This window comes from Rhinichthys klamathensis, unplaced genomic scaffold (genome assembly GCF_029890125.1).
Source record: "Rhinichthys klamathensis goyatoka isolate OS25496 unplaced genomic scaffold, OSU_Roscu_1.1 h1tg000090l_1, whole genome shotgun sequence".
NCBI classification, from domain to species: Eukaryota; Metazoa; Chordata; class Actinopteri; order Cypriniformes; family Leuciscidae; genus Rhinichthys; species Rhinichthys klamathensis.
Window position 1 is genome coordinate 6,687,975 of NW_026606629.1, and position 23,297 is coordinate 6,711,271.

Here is a 23,297-nt window from a genome sequence, read left to right on the forward strand (position 1 = left end):
AGATGCTCATCATGTACTGATGAAAGAGCAGCAGGGGTCTGATGTCAGAGCACTGTAATGTTGACTCTGATTGATGGCACTCAGCCGCAGTGAGGGGTTAATGAAACTGTGCGTCTCTCTTTCCTTTTGTCACTTGTAACCCATTTCCCTTTCATATATTTTACATTTCATGCTTGTCAATACTCTTTTTCTTTTCCTTCTCTCTCTTTATCTTTCTCACCATCCTCTGGGGGGCTTTTGTATTCCTTGTCCTCCATGACTTCAAAGTCGAAGCTGAGCAGGTCAATGGGGGTGGTGTATTTTCGGGCGAAATTCTGCTGGCTTCCAGTGAGGAAGGCCTGAGTGAAAAAGAAGCCGGACATCCAGAACACTGCAGGTGTGCCGTCCATGTACCAGCACTGTGTGGATGATACAGATTATACTATTATTAAACACCAAAATCAATAAATCACAAACAAAATCAACTGATTCTAAAGGCATAACTTGAAGGCTAAAAGGAGTCTTTGGAATGTAACAGACTCAAAGTATTTTTTTCCTTTTATTGAATGGAAGGGCACTTGTATAATGTATTTACAATACAGTCTTTTGCAGAAGCACTTTTGTAATCTGAGCTCACTGAATGAGACAGTGAGTCAGTTGCATTTCATGTGATTTTCCCGTGGCTCACAATGCACACTAGAATCCTTTCTGCTTCATCTGCTGTATGAATGTGCACTTGAGTATCCTAAGGTAAGTAAAGACTTGAATTGATCACTAGAAATTCTTATTATGTACAAAACTGTGGTTATCGAATCCAAATATGTAACACACAGTATTACTGAAAGTAAGAAAGGAACGTTTTTTTCTCTCATACACTCCCGTTCAAAAATTTGAGGAAATCATTCAAATATGCTGATTTGGGGCTCAAGAAACATTTCTTATTACTATCAAAATTGAAAACCGTTGTGTTGCTTAATATTTTTGTGGAAATGATTTTTAGGATTCTTTGATGAATAGAAAGTTCAAAAGAACAACATTTATTTGAAATTACAAATGCCTTCAACTTTTGATCAATGTAATGCATTCTTGCGCAATAAAAGTATTCGTTTCTTTAAAAAAGAATCTTACTGCCCCCAAACTTTTGAAAAGTGTTGTGATTGTAGTCTTTGATACTTAGTTTGACTAAGCAAATACTAGGGCTGAGGTGGAATTAAAAGTACTGTATATGCTTTATCACTGAAGAGTTTACCTGTAAAAACATGAGTCTTTCAAGAAAGTCGCTGATGTAGCTTCCCAGTGGTTTGAGGCTGGGATACGACTTCTTCATCCACATGGCAGGGATGCGGCCCTTCAGAATGCTGCTCACTACTTCCTCAAGTTCAGCAGACATAACCACCAGTCCCTATGTCAAGATGCACACATGCATTCAATCATTGCTTTGTCTTACCATCTTGATTGTTTTATTTATAATTGTCAAAATTGCCATCACATCACCTGTGTAAATTCCTCATAGGGGTCATATTTATAGCATGTTGACATTTTCTATTCTAAGGGAAAATTATGTTGTCGTTTTCTTTCTAAGGGCTGGTTTCAAACTTTTTTTGTATTTGATGTTGTATAGAGATAAATGATCATGAATGATAATGAAAGGATAAAGGAGAGATTCCTCAGAGCAGAAATCAAGCTGTAGTCAGAAGAGATAAAGGGATTATTTTAGGGTTAGATTATAGGATAAGGGTTCACAATGTGTAAATGAAAACCAGGGTTGTGATCAGACCTCAGCATATGCATCCCTCTCACCCTGCGGGGTGGTAATGCTAACTGGGATCAGAGCTGTCAGTCAAACTAAAGGACAAGGAGGCTCAGCTGGAGTGAACAGTATTAGGACATGCCCTGGAGTACGATGAATTTTCCTTGTATCTTTCAGCAGGGAGTGAATGTTCAAACACTATTTTTTTAGTTTGCATTGCTTCCATATAAAGGTTTTTGCAGAAAAACTAGCATAATACAGAAATGTTGCTTATTTAAACTAAGGAACAATGCAAACAGAAGCATTATACTCATTAGAATAATCATTTTAAATGGAACTTTCTAAATAAAAAAACTAATTTATTAATAAAATATAATTTATAAATGTATTATCTCATTTACCCCTTTTCCACCAAAGCATTTTGAGAGCCGGTTCGGAGCCGGTGCCTACTCGAGAACCAGTTCTTTGTGTTTCGACAGCCAAAGAACCGGTTCTCGGCCAGGAAAATTGGTTCCAAAGCGGCACCAACTCTATGCTGGACTAGAACCGTTCTTTTACCACGTCATGCTTACGTCGGGGGCTGGGGGCGGGTTACTGTGAACAACAACACGTCGGGAATGGGAAAGCTAAGACGTATGGCGACGTACACAGTGACGTAACAACGTCGTTCGCTGGGCTCTCTACTCAGTGAAAAACAAACAGGTTCTGAGAAGGTTTGCAAGTTGAATCAACTTTGAACCAGCACCAGTTCCGAACCAGTTCTTTTTTGGTGGATCTCATGAGATTATTTTATATTAATCTCAAGCGTAGCATTAGTTCTGGCAGGTGATTCTTAATTTATGTTGTCACATTCAATTATTATCAAGAACATTAATGATATCTGCAATACATTTATGTTGGTTCTGTTCTGGGCGAACTCCCTGCCCATCCATGCAGCCTAGCATGGCTAAAAGCAGGGAGAGCAGTAAACAGAACAGAACCAACATAAATGTATTGCAGATATTAATAATCCTATATCATTTCTATCATCCTTCAACAAGCTTTCTTGAATCATTTACATTGTGAATAAATGTATGTAGACAATAATGGATACTTTGTGCATTAGCGTGACATGAAATGCCATCATATACTCCAGAAAGCTAAATGAATGTTGCTAACTGGACCATGCTATGAGCAAATGAAGAGAAAACATCCTCAAACTAAACAGCTGAGCTTGTCAGAAGCCTCACATGGGAGTATTCTATAGTTGACAACAATGCTTCCATTAGACTGCAAATTCCCACTGGAGCTCAATTTGTGCTCAGACCAGAAAGAATAAGAACCTGAAAACATGATCGATTGAAGTGCTGAACCTTCACAGAGGTTTTGCTAATGTTCTGACCTTGATGGCCTTCTGGATGTTGACACATGAATCCCGGATGGTCTTGAGGAGTTTATTGAATCGTCCCATCTCCTGCACCAGCACTGTGTTCATGCTTTGATTGTAGCTGGTAGGGTACTTGCGCATGGCAGCATCTATATCGAAATCCTGAGGAAGTTTATTAAGAATGTCTGCAGCCACATCGTACACCATGTCATCAGTAGATGTAGCACTGCCACCTGAAGAACGAGACTGTGAGGGCAAAATCAAGCAAAAATAACCGTTACAAAAATCACTCAGGTCATTGATAGTACTACTAAGAGCTACTTTATACTAGCTAGTTTGCACCAATAATCAAAATGTGTTTACGCACCTGAGTGAGAAGAATGCTATCAAACAGCAGCTGAGTTTCCACTTGGTCCTTAGTAATATCAGCATTGGCATTCATGCCAAAGATTTCAGGTGAGGGATTTAGAGGAAGTGTCTTGGTGTACTCAATGTAGCTGTTGTACTGAAAAGGAAACAATCAGCTTTTTTAATGCAACACTAAATCCAGGATGGTTGGTGACGCTAAATAATGGCATGCACTTAAAACAGGCTACCCTTGAGATTGCTGACATTTACAATAATGGCTATGCAAATGACATTCATGAATAAAAGATTTCGAGAGAAAATGCCAAATAAAATTGGGCATAGATTATACATGTGCTCAAAAATAAATCAGACATCACCACTGGCAGCAACCCGCTGTGTTTAGTTATTGAACTTATAACTCATAATTCCCTTTTCAGAAATTTCATAAAGAGCCAGACCGATGCATCTCCAAAAGACTCATGTTTTTTTGTTTGTTTACCAAGTCAATTATATCTGTAATCATTTTAAACAGTCGTATAATATGGGAGGGATTCTGACCCACTGAGCTCACTAACACCTTGACTGAGCTTGTACAAAGAAAAGAATTGTTGTTTTCTCTTATAATTGCTTTCTCTTAAGCTTTGTTTTGAATGAGAAACCTCGGCCTGCAGAGGTGCATATGGTCTTCCTTTGAAAGAAATATGATCAAGGAAGGAAAAGGATGCCATTCAGTTTGATTTCCAGCGAGATCTGTGTAGAGAATCTCTTTGAATTTTGTATGACAGAAATATTGAACTAACTTTAATGTCAGCTGCAGAAATTCTGTCTGACATAACACCTCTTAAATTGGACAAGGTTTTGGACTATAAAATGTATTCTTTAAGGGTTGATGAGGTACAATAAATCAAGCGTTGCGTTAGTTCAGGCAGGCCACGTCAGCCAAGTTCGCATCAGCTGATAGGCAGCTGTTCATGACGTGTTCCAATCAGTGTCGACATCTATCACAGCGGCACATATAAACTCCCATTTCTTCAGCATTTCCTCCATAGCATCGCTGCTCGCATTAAACTCCCTCCTCCAACCCCAACTCCACCCAACGAACCTTTAATCATTCTGTTTTTTGTTTTTTTGGTTGTTTTTCCTGTACAGTCATACATTGCAAGCTTTATCATGTATTTGTATTTTTACAACTCATGTAATTGAGTATTTCAATATGCATGCATTTACTGGTTCTGTTCTGTACCCCAGGGGGGTTTGACTTGCTGCTCTCCCCGCTCTGTCCAGGCATAGCAGCATGGACAGGCGTAGGAGTTTTTGCCCAGAACAGAACCATACCGCCAACACTAACTGTATGCTATAATTATATAAGTAATAAACTTAAAATAAAATAATTATTTTATAATGAATAATTTACTTGGTTTGATATCAATTACTTACAATTTCCAGCAGTTGAACCATTGCAATTTGAGACCAATTATACTATTGAGGTTTTGACTCTGGGGAAATAAGCCAAATATCACTTTCAAATAAATGCTGTTCTTTTGAACTTAATATATCCATTCTAGAATCCTGGAAAAAAGTATACAATTGTTTTCACAAAAATAAACGCAGCAGCGCCACTGTTTTCAACATTGATAATAAGAAAAAAGGTTTCTTGATTGATTTCTGAAGGATCATGTGACACTGAAGACTAGAGAAATTGATTCTGAAAATTCAGCTTTACAATCATTTATTTTAAATTGTAATTATATTTTAATGATTCGATTGTAAATTCTATCGATTCTAGATCTATCACAATGCATCTTCTCCTTCAATTGTTTTATTAATAATAATAATTATATTAATAATCACAATATAGTTCTTTGTTATTTTATCTTTGTTATTAAAAACAAGAACAAAGATGCAAATAACAAACAGTACAAAAAATACAATATAAGAAACAAACAAATGCAATTAACAATGCTTTACTTTTTACTTTTACTTTTTTTAACAGAAGCATTTAAGTAATTTAAGAAATAATACAGAAATTTAATAAATGTAAAAATAATCACTGCATGGTCTTTAGTGTATTAATTACAAATAAATTGATTATTATTAAAGCTACAAAAGTTATTTAGTCAAGAGCAGTGAGTGATTTCCTCTTCTCTTTAGTTGCTTGATTAACATTAATGACAGACAGCAGCAGGTTTATTATATTATAGATATATTAAAATATTTAATTTGATTTTTTAAAAATGTATTCTTTTGTTTCTATGCATCGATGCAGAATCGTTCACATCAGCATAGCGATGCATCGGAAAAACGATTATATTCCACAGCTCTAATTACTATTTTTAGTGATCAAATAAATGCAGCCTTTGATGAGCATAAGAGACTTTAAATCTTACCAACCAACATACTTTAGAATGGTGGTATACATGACAGACTGAATATGTTGTTCATCAGTTTTTTCATTGAACTTTTTGGCATTTTGTCAATGTGTCTTACATCTCCTTCAGGTGGTGAGAAATACAGGCCACTGGGGTCAAACTTGTAATCGGCATCGTCAATGATCTTGGGGGTGTAGAATATGGAAACTATTGTGCGCAGGGTCCTGCGATCCCAGTCGTCTGTGACCCGACCTCCATAGTTACACTCTCCTGTCATGTAGCAAAGAGCATCAAAGGGGATCTCCTAGTAAGGACAGAGAGAAATCACCATATAAGATGACCTATACATAACATGGTGGATGAAAATTGTCTGGGGATGGTAATCAGATGAGAATGATGAGTTTAATTAATACGTTTAATTATCTGAAGCATTTTAAGGGAGCAGATGACAAATCCATTTCCATGATGAATCGTTTTTGCAGCTCAGTTTCAATAAACTCTCTTTTTGGATTGGGGTTAATTTTTATGATTTTACCCTTTTTTTATCATATGAGCTATTTATTTTCATTTTGAATAGTGCGGCTACATGTGTGGATGCTACTTTGAGCATAACTCTAACAAAGACGTTTAAGGTGTTGGCTGTGTCCCAATTATTCACCCTATTGTTCAGATTGCTTAAAAAAAAAAAACAGACAGACAGACAGACAGAAAAAAACAGACAGCAACCTCCTCATCTGTTTTAAAAGCAGGGTCGCTCAAAAAAGACTTTTTTTTTTTTTTTTTTAAAGTCTTTGTTGGAGATGCATGTCAGGTTGGTGGGTTCGATATAACAATCTTCTGGGGGGATATGAAAAGATGGACAGAGGAGTGGCAGGATTGTGACATTTCCTGTTGAAATTTCCCTTGCTAATGCAGTGGGTGGCACTCAGTAGCACTGGAGAAATGTCAGAGCATTGAGGAAAGCTCTTGATCAGTTGGTGCAGTATGCTTGTTTTGAAAGGAGGAAGGGAAGTATGAGGAGTGCTTCTCTGAAGTTGGGAAAATGTCAAGAACGTTCTTTTTTTAAGGGCGGTTTAAGGGGGAATGCTGGAAAGCATGAAAAGGAAGAGGGTGATGAGGAGAGTCTGTGTGTGTGTTGTAAGAACAGTGAAAGACAATTTGTTTGTATGTGAATATAAAGAAAAGACACGTGTGATCTCACCTCATACTGGTCCAAGAACATGTGTAACTGCTGGACAGAGATCCGCAGATCTGTCTCGTTAAACTCATAGGGGATGTTCCAGCCAAGAGGACCAAATTTCCTCCTCTCTTGGGCCAGGGCATGGAAGAAGCACAAGCTAAACAGCAGCTTCTTAAAGACAGCCTAAAACACACACACAGAAGCCTCTTTTTACATTTATTTGATTATGAAGGACTCCAAAAATAAACATTACAACCATCAAAAGATATGCATCATGTTGAGAGCGCTTCAAAAACCTTGAATTGCCTGTAACCTACCGGCTTTGAGCTGCTGTCAAAGAACTCAGGGTCAGATATAGGGTCCATGTAGAAAGAACGGATGATGTTGGAACGCAGACCCTTGGGAGCCTCATTGGTCATTTTGACTCCGTTTTGCAGTACAGCCACAGGAAAGTTGGGAGAGGGGTAACTGGTCAGCCACAAGCGGAAGTCTGGGTGAACGGTATCTGGATTCAGCTCCTGTCAGAAATTCAAAGTGCTGCTTCAGAGAATTTCCACTGCATATTATTTTATGTTGTACACATGCATACATTGGATGTGCAATGCATGCATTTAAATGATAAAGAGTAATTTACATTGAAAATAATAGTCTACATAAAGTAGCAAATGTGGGTGTGAAAATAATTAAAGATTTGATGATCCAAACATAGTGGAACAGTAGCTTTTATGTACTACTACCTCACAAACACGCTCAAGGGTGGACATCCAAGAGGTGGCCAGGTGGCAGTTCTGTAAAACCACCCAGGTTCCCTCCTTCACACCAGTCTCAATCATGCTCATGGCGATGGGGCCCTGACCCTGTCCCAGAGACAGGGAGGTCAGTCTGTTACCTGTGAAACCCTGAACAACAAGCCAAACACAGTGTTAATAATAAAAGAGCATCACCCATCACAAACCAAAACAGCATTCCAGATGTTAAAAAATTAATCTTTCTACTAATACAGAATAATTCAATCTGAAAATGATGGCGATTAAAAGCCTATAATTGTTTGTACCTGCTCTTCGCCAAACTTGAGCAGTGCTGCCATGGGGTCTGATCCTGGGGACAGGATAAAGATGAGCGGAGCGCAGCAGTGACTGTCCGCAAAAGCTGTGGCTAAATTAAAGGGTGGCACCTCAATAAACTGCTGCCCCAAGTTCTCTGACACAAACTCTTGAACCATGGGAACAATCTGAGATGGGTAGACACAAGAAAAGAAGTCCAAATGTGAGGTTTGTACTGATACTCCACATTATAACACATGAGATTTTTTGACGTGTTTTTTAAAGAAGCCTCTCATGCTCACCAAGGTTGCATTTATTTGATGAAAAAAATACAGTAAAATATTGTGAAATAATACAAACATTTAAAATGACTGTTATATTCAGCAGCCATTACTTCAGTATTTCAGTGTCACATGATCCTGCATAAATCATTCTAATATGCTGATTTGGTGCTCAAAATATTTCTTAATATTATCATGTTGAAAACATTTGTGGTGCTGATACATTTTTAATCTTCTTTAATGAATAGGAAGTTCAAAAGAGCAACATTTATTTGAAAAAGCAATCTTTTGTAACATTAAAATTGTCTTTACTTTCACTTTTGATCAATTTGATGCAAAGTATACATTTTCTTACAATCCAACCCGAGGTATATTAATAAACGCCTATATAAAAAAGCCTTACCTTGTCTGGCCGTAAGCATCTTATGACCAACATCCTTTGGAAATGTCCTAGTTTCTCCTGCCACTCCGAAGGGAATGCAGCGAGATGGGGGTCCTGCAGAACACACACACACACACACACAGACCATAAAATGAAAAATCTGGTGTTCCTTTCATACTTCCCCTGTCCATTTCATACCACTGAGCAGGAAAGAAATGGTGTGTGCTTAATCTCAATGGCACCTTGCTATCGTAAACCTCTTTCCAGCCGTCCCGGAGTCGAGCCAAGTCTTTCCGCAGGCCTTTAAAGCACTCCATCTCATCCAATCGACAGATCTCATCCCAGGCTGTTTTAGGCAACCAGGTGCAGGGGTTCGAATGAGGGTTATCCAGACCCACACCACCTGTCAGGAGAAAACGCCATTCATTGTCATCCACCTGAAAGAGAAGTAAACAGAAGGTGGTAGGGGAAAGTTGTCCATGCATGCATTACCTCATTCAGTTATATCTGCAATGAAAATTCTCCTTCACTGAGTTTAGACACGATTTGTTTTTCAGCAGCTGTGCTTGATTAAACATCCAACTCAAAAGAACAGAGCTACAGCGAATGAGTCTTAAAGTCACCGACAGAAAAGCAGCAGTCTATGAAAATAAATGTACTGGTGCATCACCCCCACACCACATTATTCAGGAGCTGACAAAACTACAAACAGTACAATAAATGGATGATAGACAGTTGCAACTTGAGTAACAGCTCAGGCATGGAGAGCCAGTGTGACAAACATGGATCATAAATCACTTAAAATTCAATTAAATCGGTTAAACTAGTGTTTATTTGTACGAATGTTGCAGGACCATTTAAAAAGTCATGATATAAACATCATCAGACTGATGCATGCAAGTCATTAACCTAAAGATGACTTGTGTGAGGGTAACCTCTTCATTCTTACTATTATTTATCAGATAAAGCACTGTCTTTCCCAAGTTTATTGATTAAATAAATCACAGCGGTGTGCAAGTGGAGGCAGTTACTCACGAGCTTGTTGTGTTTGAGCAGATTGACATTGAGGCAGAAGGAGAAGAGTAGTTTGTCCTTCTCAAACAGAGAGCGACATACGTTGACGTAAAGCGAGTACGTAAAATGGTCCTTCAGAATTTGGAGTCTAAATACACAGAGAAAGCATTGTGGCAGAAATCAGTTCAACAAGAAGCATTTTGAAAACGGGTTAGAGAAAAAAAAAAAAAGTGTACGAGTGATGTGATGTACATTAAACATAATACACAAACCTCTGAAATGTTACTAGACCACACTTGTTTTTAGGACTACATTTAGTTATATTTGTATGTTTGCTATAAAAGTTTTCTTCTCGTTTTCATCATCATTGGAATTTTTCAATATCCTTATAGCTTTAACATTAATGATCATCATATTTGTGTTCAATGACTAGACCAGTGGTTCTCAACCTTTTTTTGGACTTTGTCCAAATCATTACCCTCTAATCTGAGCTGATATGCATCTTTGGTAATAATAATAACAACAACAATAACAATAACAAAAATAATAATAAAAATAAACAATCTAAAATAATAATAAACAATCTAAAAATTATATTTTCAGTGTTTTTTTTATACATTTTAATCAAGATTATGTTATTATAAGATATGAATATTTCTCATTTATATTTTAATAAGATATTTTAATTCACCCCTCAACTGTATTTCCTCTTTGAAGAACCAGAATTTATATATAAGAAAGCCTCATTTTAAAAAAGTGTGATGTCTAGACCTGAAAAAGTCACCTAAAGTAAGAAAGACTTGTAATGGTCATTTTTGTAATGAATATATATTTTTCTGGTTATGCCAAGTTCTGAAATTTTATTTTTAAATTCAGTCTCCTATTTAGTAAATCACAAAAAAAAAAAAAAAAAACACTGGAAAAGTCATGGGTCCTTCGAATATTATTGTGGAAAATGGGGGGCCCTGGAGTCAAAACGTTTCAGAACCACAGTCTAATTGGGTCTTGGAGACCAGGCTGAGAACCACTGGACTAGACATTACATCTTTTTAAATGTCACTTTAGATAAACACACTTTAAAAATATTAAATAAACACCTGCTGCTAAGTTTTAGAGATCTGGTTTTGGTGTCTCTGTCCTATAGAGAATTGGCAATGTGTTCTTTTAACCAGAGGATTCTTTCTGCCCTAGGCTGAATATTCCCACAGCTCTCAGATATCAAACTCACATCAGAACGCCATACTGGCCGAGTAAGACAGTGCTGACGCTAAATAGTCATACAGGGAAACAATGTCTTCATATTCTTTTGTTTAAAAAACTTCCCCACGCTACACGTCCATATTACAACAGAATCCATGTCAGAGATACTCTCTCAGGAAACTGTGGTGACTTTAAAAGGAGTTTTCAGTAAAAAATGTATGTTCTGTCATCATTTTTGTCATTCCAAAACCTGTATGACTTTCTTTCTTCTGTGGAACATGCTTTTACTGAATGGACAAAAAACAAACCAAAGCAAAAAATATTTTTCAAAATGACAGAGGTCTGGAAATACATGAGGGTAAGTAAATAAGTTGAACTATCCTTTTTAGTACCTATATGTGCTAGATATTCAAAGTGTCTTATAGCTGCAACTTTGACTTTTCAAAGCATGCCATAATTAAGATGAAACACATTCAATTACTGTAATAGACATGCTTTAAAAAATAACATCCGAAGGGACATAGCACCTTTGTTCAAGAAGGTCACTTTTTGTAGAATTATCAATGGACATGATGAAGAGGTTGATGAACCAGGTTAGAGAGTACTGATACATGGGCTCGATGTTGGCCAGGTCAGCGATGGAGAAAAACAAAATTGCAGAGTGGATGGCGATGGCGGTGTAGCCCAAGCGTGTCTGATCAATCTTCTGCTCAGTAACCTCAGCAATAGCCTGTTTCTCAGAGATCTCATTGGCCAGAACCTTAGAAGATGAGAGGATCTGAACAGCAGACTCATCTTCCAAAATGTTCCCCTCGGAGGCAGAGAGCACTTCTAGGATTTTATCCTCTATTTCTTTCAGCTGTCTACAAAGAAAAGAAAGAGAAAGTACATGGATAAACACACAAATGTACAATACCTGTTTGGTTTGTTTTTGACATGACTGCCCTGAGAGAGCATGTTGCTCTTTGCCCTCACTTCATAAGGAAATCATTATTTACCCAAGGATTCAACTTGTCTTGTTTTTAGACACAATATTTGAAGTAAGGAAGCCATTGGACTAAACTGTCAGGTTAATTGTGTTTCTGGGTGATACCTCTTGTTCTCAGCCCCCTGTACGATGAGGGCTTGTTTCTCCTCCTCAAGGTCAGGTCTCTCTCTGGCCACCACAATGCCCAGCAGCTGGTCTTGCATCCCCTCTGGGGTGATCATGAAGTTCAGCAGGGTCACCTGAACAGAACAGGAGAAAACACTGACAGTGCTGGGGGCAGCTGTTCTTAAAATCCTATTTTTAATGAGACCAGATCCGTGTGTTTATTTTTTACAAGAGCCTCAGATGGCCACAGATTCGCTTTATGGATTTGGTGTAACCGATCACAAAACTAACTTTTCTAGAAATGTATATCCTCCAAGGTTTTGTGACTGCTTGCTTGCTATTATCAGACCTAATATTTCTTTAATTACCGGCTGTGATACATGTGAGTCTTTGGTGGAACACATTTTGTAATGAAGAATTGTAATCCTGATGTTCCTCAACAATATCATTTGTTTTATCCTGTTGTGAACACCACATGCTCCTACATCATCCTAAATTGAAATGATATCTCAGACTCATTAAGGAGTCTAGGCGGTTGTTAAGAAATCAAGTCCAGAGTCCAAGTATTTCAAGCAGGTATTTTTTTAAAAGTTAAAAATTTTGTTCAAGTATGCAGACCAGCCTGACACAGTAAAACTGACTCAACCAATGAGTTTAGGGCAGATGATTGTTCAGAATACTTTGCAAATCCTTTAGGCCCTAGTGGCACAGAAATGACACACCTGGCCTTTTAATTTAATTTTAAACAATGGTCATGAAGACTGTCTGTAACACTTTAAGACAAAGTTTAACAGTAAAACTTGTTTTCTATGCGCATATTTATGATTTTATGGCAGAAAAGGTAGAATAAGTTATGTTCCAAAAACATAACTAGATGTTTGTTTTAAGTGTCATGAAAAAAACTCTCAACTGGCCAATGGTTTAATTATTTATCAGTTTCCGGTTGCAGTTAACTGCATAATTAAAGCAAATTTAAACCAAGAAGATTTTATGTAGAAGACGGCAAGGCTCATAGCTCCTTTGAATGAGACTAACAACCATGTTATTAAAACACTTCTCAGGGGAGAAAAATTCACTAAATACAATTTTAAAAGATCTTCATTTTTAACTTTGATGCTTTCAAAGACTGTACACTTAATGACACTGACTCAGTCCCCATCACAGACCAAAACATCAGTGTGTTTCAAAACCATACAGAAACAAAAGATTCATTCAAGGACAAGAGAAGTCATTTAATGTGTATTAAAAATCAGTGTACACTACACTTCAAAAGTTTGGGGTCAGGAAGATTTATTTTTGAAAGGAATTAATACTTTTATTCAGAAAGAATGAATGAATTTATAATGACATTTATAAATGCCATCTGTAATGTCAAAAGATTCCCATTTCAAATAAATGCTAGTATTTCTATACATTAAAGAATCCTAAAAAATGTATAATGTATATATTTCCACAAAAACTATTAAGAGGCACAACTGTTTTTAACAGTGATAATAATAATAATAATAATAATAGGACATGTTTTGAGCACCAAAGCAGCAGAGTGGTGCATGGATGACATCAAAACCCGGAAGACTAATACGCCACTGGTTCCCTCGAGATTTTCCTATGGGGTTTTATAATGTTTTTTTGTTTTGTTTTGTGAAATAAGGTCTGGGGTAAACATAACTTGATACTTTGCTCTACAACGTGAACTGCGCACACTTTCACTGCCCAAATGTTACTAGTTACTTATTTCAAACATATGTTTGTTAAAATAAACTTCAAGTTTTTGATATGGGTGTGTGGTAATTTATGTTGTAGAGCAAAACGTTCAAGTATCGTCAAGTTATGTTTACCACAGACCTTGTTTTACTCATAAATATAAAAACCCTATTATAAAACCCCGTAGGAACATCTTGAGGGAACAAGTGAAGTGGCGAATTAGACTTCTGGGTTTTGACTTCATCCCTGCACCACTCTATTAAAATGATTTCTGAAGTATCATGTGACACTAAAGCCTGGAGTAATGGCTGCTAAAAATTCAGCTTTGCCATCACAAGAATAAAATATATTAAAATAAAACACTGTTATTTTAATTTGTAATAATAATAATAATAATAATTCACAATATTCCTGTTTTTACAGTATTTTTGATCAAATAAATGCTGCCTTGGTGAGCATAAGAGACAGTCTTTAGATGACAAGGTTTACACAACCTTGTTTAGAAGCAGACATTAGTTTGTGTGTATGCCTGTGCGCATTCGTGTGTGACTTTACATGTAAAGAAGACTCACCTTGACTGAGATCTCAGGTAGATAATGTGGGTTTCGTAGCTTTGTTGTTATGTAAAACCGGAAATCTGGAGCATATTCAATAGTGGAGTCGCCCAGCCGGATGCAGACACTGCCACCCTGTTTAAAAGTCTGTTTCAGCAGCAGGGGCTCAAGTATGGGGTCCAGTTCTTCCCCAACATTCTCCAGCAATACTACAATACACCATGGATGAATGATTACAGTTAAGCTAAAACAAAACAAAATCTGCAGGAGCATTTATTTGATCTACTCACAAGAAAAATAGGTAGAAGTGGGAATTGAAGGAATGCAACAGGAAAAGAAAGAAAGAAAAGAAATTAATAAATAAACTCAATGCAAATTCTAGAGGGGAACGGTAACAAAAAAACAATCCACACAAGACAGCTAAGCACCGGCCTGCCTACGCAGCTGCCTTTCATCCCAGAGCAACACCGATGAGGAGGAGCTGAGGATGGAAGACAGAGGCACCTAAGGCCAGATTACTTGGCTCATTTGCGTATCTCGTGTTGCGGTTTGGGTCCACCCCTGGGTCTCCTTTGCATTCAAGAGTGTAAAATTAGATGGAATTTGTGCTTTCAGGCTTTATGCGTTATGTACAAGACACAACTATGCTGCTCCAGGGAAAGAGAGAGAATGAGTACATTTATCAACAGGTAACATGCACTGGTTTGGATCTAACGGTGATGTGTGCTTGTTTTTCATGGTGGAGGGGGACCCCTGGGGAGAAATACTGGTATTGCACCTGTGAGAACAGTTTATTTTATTATTATTTTTTGTTGTTGTTTATATCTTTGATTTTGCATTTGATAAGACCAAAACGAATACTCTTAAATTTGGTAAAAAATGATAATGACCACTCCAAGCAGTGATATGAGTATTATAAAATTAAGCTTTAAATTCATTTTCTGAATTCTGTTGTCCTCGTGTTTAAAAGCTGTCACCTCTCACCTGGAGTGCCAAACTGGATGCAGTTTTCTAGTGTGCGCACAAAGTCGCCATCACTGAGCTTGATGACATGGAGACTGTTGGATTTCTCCATGTTCTTCAGCCACTTGTTGGCCTGGCCCTGAGGATCAATCATCAGTGGCCACCTCCTGGCATTACTGCAAAGAACAAACATCTCACTAATACTCCACAAACAAGAGTTTCCTGTCCATGACAAATCATCTCCATCTTATCCAAAATTGACAGTTTTCTAATAACTTCCTGGTCACATATTTAAGAATATTATCACAAAATGTTTCAACAAAAAAATTCTGCTTTTGTTGTATTATTCCTCAACTCAATAACAAGTCATGCAAAGGTCACTTACTACAGTTAAATAGTAGTATTTACCATGTGTCTAAAAGTTGTATTTTCTGTATTGATCCGTTACAGCAATACAGTACATCCATGCACATTTTTGTCCAAACTGTTGTATTGCTACAGAATGAAAATCTATATCTCCTGCACATCTAGTATGTACTATCTTTCATTTTAAATTAAATATGTGCAATCCAGTGTGAAGTGTGAAATAGATTAAATATGTTTACAGTGACTGACTGAATTTTGTTGTTGCGCTTCATCAAAGCTGTATTTATATACTGCTGGAAGGAATCTCATAAAATATGAAAATGGTTTGGTTTCCTAAACCTGAAACATCCTAAAATAAGTCTGATATCATATCTAATACAAATGGCACTATAAAATGGTCAAATTTAAAGTAACATATATTGGCAAAAAAAAACTCACGAGATGATGATTCCGTTGTCAACGGAGAAGCTGTCTGAAGGGAGGCCAGCAATGGTCCAGCTACGGATTTTTACCGGCTCACCCAAGGAGTTCATCAGTGACATGTTTTTGGAGCAAGGAATTCCTCTTGTCTTACATGTGTCAATCCACTCCTCTGTAGCTCGCTGTAGAGATCAGACACAGAAACACACACACAGTTCAAGAAAGACAACATGATTACAGCTGCTTTAGACAATTTAATCCAGAAACATCCACTGACGACTGGTTAGTCTACTGATACATGTAAGAAGTTTTAATCCCATTTGAAAACACAGATCCATAGATTCAACCTTATCTGTTAGTTTCAACTTAATAATAGTACTGTGGACTGTACTATTATCGCTTCTATATCTTTGTTTTCTGTTTAAATCCAATAAAGACATACTGCACACAAAGGTAATAAGCTGTGTGTCATGTACCTGCACGAAAGCTTATATAAAAAACCCTCTGTTGGGAGAAAAGATATTGCTTTCACAGAGGGGGAAATATTAAAGTTAAACTACTCCCTGCTCCCCGAGTGTTATTTTAAACTCACCATAGCAATCCCTGGTATTGTACAAAGTGTTTTCACTGAATTCATTCATTTTTTATGGACTCTGCTCTGTTGTTAAGGGTAACCAGCTGACAGGGGCAAATGTGTACAAATAATGTCTATAGAAGGATATCAAAAACACTTTAATAACACTCCACCTGAGACACATAAACTGTACTGAAAATGAATATGAATTTCACTCAAGTTATAGTGCATAGACTGAAAAGTAATGGAAAACTAAACAAGACAAATACATTTCAGCCAGACAAACCCTGTCCCAGATGTCTTTCAATGTTTAATAGACTCTCCTGCGCTGTAAAATATTGCTAGGATTTTACTTTGGACAACAAAACATTATATTCAAATTGTTACTATGAAATCAGTGTTAGCTAGGTAATTTCTCACTAACAGTAAATGAAAATATTTCGTTAAATTGTGCAATCTTACAAATAAGGGAGTAAAGGTGTGGTCACATTAGCAAAAATGTCTTCTGTCAATAGTGTATCGATGTACAGTATGAAGCACAGCTCACAGAGTCACTTTCACCTAAGCAGCTTTCGGTTGATCAATGTGGCAAATCTGAATGACCAACTTGAACCTGTTGCAAAATCTTTGGCCTTTACGCGAAATTCTAGATCGCGTACATTTTGTCTAAAATGACTGGATTTCCCCCATAAAAATTTGCACGACAACGGTAAATGTGACTGCATCTTAAGTCCTTGTGCTTGAAGATTTTAATTATGTGTGCTTGCGTACTTATGGATGCATTTACAAAGTTGATAAAAGTGGATTAGCAACATAAGTAAAAGGATTTTAGCTTATGTTGATATTGATATTTTATTTATTTTTATAAGAGAAATGGATTGTTTTGTGTGTTGGCACACCTGTCTAAAACTGGAGGTAAAGGCACCCAGGTAGGCCACTATAGCAGCAGAGATGAGAATGTCTCCAGTGAGGTTGTTGTAGAGTTCGCCTAAGTTACAGGCAGTCTCACTCCAGCGGGTCTTCTCGCCCCCTAACCCACCAATGAGCTGCTCCGCACGCTCTAGCTTTTTACTGCACAACTCCACCTACAGAAAAAGAACAAAAGGAAAATAAGGAGACTAAAAGGATGCATAGGAGAGGGGAGATGTACAGACAGTTACACAGACAAACACTACTGTTCAAAAGTTTGGGGTCAGATTTTTTTTTAAAGACATTAATACGTTTTTTTTAAGCAGGGACACAGTCAACTGATCAAATGTGACAGTGACAGTAAATACATTTATAATGTTACAGAAGATTTCTATTTGAAATAAATGAGGTTATTTTGAACTTTCTATTCATCAAAGAATCCTGACAAAAAGGTCACAATTTCCACAGAAATATCAAGCAGCACAACAGTTTTTAACAATATTATAACACACTTCTTCCCTGATATGTACCATAACAACTAAAGGCCAGTTCTAACGGCCAGTCACCATTTAAAAACAGACAGAAACAGGTGTTGGCATCAAAGATACAGCATGCTAACAGTGGCTGTCATCTGTATTCAAAGAGAATCAGCTACTCGCACGGTTTAGAAAAGGCAGATCAGATATGACTGCATTTATATAAAAATTTGTGACCAGAAATGAATGTTTACTACACAAACATCCTTCCAAATAAAGCCTCTAATAGAATGTCTGATCCACTAGTGCAGGTCCTCTTTCATCATCACAGATAAATGGATCATTGAAACCCCAGTTTGGCACTAGAGAAACATCATCTTTGTTTGAAATGAGAGAGTGAGCTTGCACAGCTACTGCAGAGAGATAGAAGCTCAGCGCTAGGGCACGAAGCTGACAGCAATCCAAACATCTTACTCGCTTCCTGTGATGATACTTCACTAATTCTATGTGACATTGGTGCATCAGGCATCATGGCACTTTATTGTCTTTGAGATGAATTCCTCCATAATTCCTGTTCTTTCCAACTCATATCCCAAAGTGAGAAAACAGTTTAAAAGAGGCTGTTCCAGTGGAGCTTCAGGAACACCATAACAGGTTTTCCTCAGTGCATTCAAGTGCCTTGATTCTGGCCATGCTTGAGAGAGCATGGCATAAACAATTTCTACCCTCCAATAGGGAAAACAGACAACCTGAATTACAAACATGGAGAGAAGGGCGGGGGGAAGAAGAAGGAACATAAAAGGAAGTGAAATAGGGCAGAAAACGGCAGCAGGGCCTTGGTGATGCTTGGTTTACCCAAACGCGCTAAACTGACAGGCAGTCTCCACAGACAAATGAGAACAGTACATGTGCGTGTGTGTGTGTGTGTGTGTGTGTGCGTGCGCCCCTGTGGGTTTTTGTGTGGGTTTAGAAACAAAGGCTTCACTCATACAACTTCAAAGTTCGAACATAAAAATGATCTGAAGGAAAGTAAACAAAGAAGAAAAGGAAAACATTCCCTCACCTCCTCTTGATGTAAGAACACACTAAATTCCTAAATAAACAAACTTCCTGCAAAGAGCAGACATTTTCAACAGGGTTGGGCTGCACTGGAGGAGAGGTTACAAAGAATCTCAGAAGAATAGTTGAACATTGTGTAATACACAAAGGTTCAGGAACAGTAGCGAACCATTTGTTGATTGTGAGAACCTTGTGTAGCTTCTTTTTTGTGACTACTGTCCTCTGCCTACCTGATTCTCAAGGTCAGCCTTTTTGTTCTTATTGGCTTCCAGGGTCTCCTGTAGTTTGGCCAGTTTGTCCTGGACCTCCTTCAAAGCAGCCTGTTTCTTTTGGAGGCTCTCCATTGCCACCTTAAGCTTCTCTTCTGCATGTTGCAACTTCTCTTTCTTTGGGGCCACTACCTTTGCTACTCTGTGAAAAGGAAAAGAAAAAAGTTTCTTAACAAAAAATATTTTTGACATTTTCTAAAATAAAATTTTCTTGGAGACCCATATAAAATCCAGTTTATTGTTCATGTCTTGAATTATGAATTAAGGTCTGGTCACATTTACAATTGTTTAGCAAATGTTTTGATGATGTAATTCAATTATTTCAATAGGAATCCTTGTGATCAGGAATTTTTTATAATATTTTGCAACATGTTTGTAGCTAATTATCTGCATTGATGAACAGAAAGCTGCATTGTTTGACTCATTGTATCCCAAATGCATTACTACACTATTGACAATAAACAATGGACATTTATTGACTGGAAAATTTGGCTTATGTGACCGGACCTTTAGTTTAGCTATAATAACTCACTTATCATAGGAGTCCATGGCACAAACCCATTTACAGAGCCCCTCTGCAGCAGCGGAGGCCGTGCGGATCTTCTCCGGAACAAAGTCTGGGTTGGTGATGTATTTGTTGCGGATGACGCTCATATAGTTGACTGGAATATTGTCTTTATTGTACTCGTGAAGGCTCTGGAGAAACTTCATATCTCCTAGCAGTTTCTTCGCTGGGCCCCAGTAGTCCTCCACCTTCTTGCCGGAGCCTGAGGGGTCTGGGACACGGTCTGGTTTTATGCCTTTCAGGATGCAGATGGCTTCCATCACCACCTTGACACCAGCTGGGGGATTCTTCATGGCTTTAACCACAGTTATATCCTACAGAGGGTGGTACAGATTGATGAATTGAAAATCGATGTTATGCAATAGTTTAAAAAGTACATATTACAGGAGTCATGACATGAGAAATCAAATTTGCCTTGATCTTTTGACATATAAGAGATCTTTGTACTATCAAAACATCCTGCAAGTTTCATAGCTTAAAACGTCCTCCTCATCATAAACAAAGCATTTATTTTTAATCAAAACAGCTTGTTCTGATATTGGGTGACTTGTGACGTCACACGGGCAAATACATTTGCATATGACTGCCTCCAGAGCAAGACATCGACGAATAGTTACACATCATCGCACCATAGGCCCCGCCCACTGGCATTAAGTCGCTTGACTTAATGGCTCACATTTGCCTACACTAGATGTGAGCGTCGCGTCAAAAGCAAAAAAAATAAAAATATATATATATACATAAATAAATAAAAGAACCCAGTATAATCACTGATGTTGTCTACATTGGATACAGTAAACAGATGCGTGTTCAGTTTCTGACATACTCCACGCACTTGAGTCAGTCAACACGACAATGGAAGAGTGAAAGAGCGTTTGCTTTGACGCGTCTAGTTTAAACAGCTCGTTTGCATTTCTGTACAGACTTTAGAAGGATCCCAGCGTCGGAAACAAGTGGATGGTTTATTTTAATGCCGTCCTGGATCTTGTTGAAGGATTATTATGTTTGTTTGGAGCATTTTATTTCGTCAGCGAAGCACAGTGTAATGGAGAGTTAGAAAAGAATGTTGTTGAAAGATGAAGTAGCCAACAGTATTGGATCTGACAGCATCACAACCCGTAAGTGAATGATTTCATAATGCTGTATATGAAGGTTTTATATGGATAATGTTTTGGGTGATGATACTCATATAATGAGTAAATATGTTATAATATTCAGGGGAAAAAATCTCGTAATAATGAGAACCTTTCTCATAATAATGACCCCTTGTGAAAAAAATTACACCCAAATGTATTTAAAATACATTTGTTTCATACTAAGTATACTACAAATCCATTAACATATTTACTGACATATCGCTTGAGACTTACTGATATAAATATAATTAAACTTTATTTGGAGTACTTCTTTATTGCACAATGCATATTTCTTAATATTAAGCCTTAAAATGTGTTTAATATCACTATTAGTAAGGATAGTATGATCACTGTATAATATCAGTCTTTAAATGCAAGAAATGTAAAGTGTACATAAAGTTTACTTGCAATAGTTCCACATTAGCACAGTCAAATACATACTTAAGTATAGCTTTAGTTGAACTTCAGCACTATTTCCGGATAACTAAAGTGCATTAAGCGCAAATTTAGCAGACTTTAAGTATACCAATTTAGTATACTAAAAGTACAATTGCAGGGTATTTATATTAAGTACATAAATATGTAAATGTATTTGTAGTATACTTAGCATAAAATAAATGTATTTCAAATACATTTTAGTATATTTATTTTTCACTAGGGACTGATTTTCTCGTAATAATGACTAAGTTTTTCATAATAATGAGAAACTTTCTTGTAATAATAGAGAAACTGTAAAGTGACACGTTAGCGACATTCGCTGGTCAAAGCCGTGTAAATGCGAGAATAGAGCAAGCATGGCACGTTCTGCAAAAGTCAAGTCAACTATTTATTTGGCGCTTTATACAATACTGATTGTACAACTACAGCACACCTACATATTCAAGTCTGTTAAAGAACGCTTCATCTGGAAAGCTGGGTCAGTTCACACAGAACGTGCTTTTCCATTCCACTGAGTTACTTTTCCATGGTTTTTCTATGCAAACATGCACTAGTATGCAATTTGTATGCAACATAAAGTAAGAATAATTATATAAATTATAGTTTTCCTCCAACCTGCTGTGTGAGTGTGTTCAAAGCAGCCAATGCGGATTCCAGAATGGGCACAGCAACCGCCAGATCAGCATCACATTCATCTTTAATAGCCTTGGCAGCCATCGCCTGCTCATTAGCCTCTGCTTCATCCACACGGACCACTTTCTCTGTCTTGGATACCTCCACAGACTCTCGCTCAATGACCACCATCATCTCTTCCACCTCTTTACTGGCCACACGCAGCTGAGGCTGAAGGGCCTCCAGCTCTACCTGCATTGTGGACACCTGAGTGGCGGCCGATTCCAGCTTCTGGAGACCAACCTCATAACGACTCTTCAGCTTCATGACCTCACTGTAACAACAGATACCATCAATATCATCATCAGTGCCATAAATAATGCTTATCCTACAAAGAATTTGCATGCCAAAATGTGACACAACCTAATTATTAAAACCTAATCAGTCAATGATTCTAATGTAAAGCCTCTCAGACCAGAATGACTTACGATCTTTTGCGCTGGAGTAAGTGCTTAAACATAGATATGAGCTCCAAATAGGAAGTTGGTGTGACATAGTTGTAGCGTTGCAGCTCCGAAAGAAAACTTGCAGAGAGATTTATGGTGGATGTGTGGAAGCTCTTGCACATGCTAATACAGCCTTCACGAGTAGTGTCCGTCATTTCAACGTCTTCCAGGAAACGAGACGCCACAGCCTGCAGCGCATCTGCTGGCCAGCTCTTTTGGAACATAAGGATTCATTACACTTTTATCTCATATCGCAGATTTTATCTCATATTTGATGAAGTTTGCACGCATCATTAATTCTGTTACTTTCCTGTTTAAATCTGTTAAGCTGCTTTGAAGCAATTTCAGTAGCACTTTATTTTACAGTCATGTTCCGCATGTACTGTACATACTATGTACTTATTATAGTAAATACAGTAACTGGGTAATAACTACGTACTAACCCTGAACCTACCCCTAAATCTAACCTTAACCCATTTAGTTACCTTAGTAACTAAATACCCAGTACTATCTTAGGTAAGTAAGGAAGATATGGTACAAGTGTACATTGTAAAATAAAGTGCAACCACAATTTCTACTGTATAAAGCGCTATAAAACTAAAGGTGAGTGACTATACATATTTAAATATATAATAAATAAATAAAATTACTCTTTAAAATATGAATATGTATACAAATTTAAATATGTATAAAAACTAAAATAGCAAATCAATTACACTAAAATAACACTTTACATACTTT

The 23,297-nt window shown here is 37.3% G+C and overlaps 1 protein-coding gene across 1 annotated transcript in view; it reads right to left on the reverse strand.

Annotated features, from left to right (window-relative positions):
* dnah7 (dynein, axonemal, heavy chain 7) overlaps window positions 1-23,297 on the reverse strand; it is an 88,970-nt gene that overhangs the window by 2,856 nt on the left and 62,817 nt on the right. The window contains exons 42-63 of the mRNA XM_056251771.1: window positions 22,539-22,768; window positions 22,054-22,384; window positions 19,832-20,178; window positions 19,261-19,441; window positions 17,486-17,671; window positions 16,031-16,194; window positions 15,248-15,402; window positions 14,282-14,472; window positions 12,006-12,139; window positions 11,440-11,775; window positions 9,734-9,860; window positions 8,941-9,135; window positions 8,720-8,812; window positions 8,047-8,223; window positions 7,730-7,891; window positions 7,310-7,510; window positions 7,014-7,175; window positions 5,931-6,116; window positions 3,463-3,600; window positions 3,111-3,341; window positions 1,229-1,381; window positions 221-398 (exon numbers count right to left, since the gene is read on the reverse strand). Of these exons, the coding sequence (XP_056107746.1) occupies window positions 221-398; window positions 1,229-1,381; window positions 3,111-3,341; window positions 3,463-3,600; window positions 5,931-6,116; window positions 7,014-7,175; window positions 7,310-7,510; window positions 7,730-7,891; window positions 8,047-8,223; window positions 8,720-8,812; window positions 8,941-9,135; window positions 9,734-9,860; window positions 11,440-11,775; window positions 12,006-12,139; window positions 14,282-14,472; window positions 15,248-15,402; window positions 16,031-16,194; window positions 17,486-17,671; window positions 19,261-19,441; window positions 19,832-20,178; window positions 22,054-22,384; window positions 22,539-22,768 (4,258 nt within the window). The remainder of the gene's footprint in view (window positions 1-220; window positions 399-1,228; window positions 1,382-3,110; window positions 3,342-3,462; window positions 3,601-5,930; window positions 6,117-7,013; window positions 7,176-7,309; window positions 7,511-7,729; window positions 7,892-8,046; window positions 8,224-8,719; window positions 8,813-8,940; window positions 9,136-9,733; window positions 9,861-11,439; window positions 11,776-12,005; window positions 12,140-14,281; window positions 14,473-15,247; window positions 15,403-16,030; window positions 16,195-17,485; window positions 17,672-19,260; window positions 19,442-19,831; window positions 20,179-22,053; window positions 22,385-22,538; window positions 22,769-23,297) is intronic.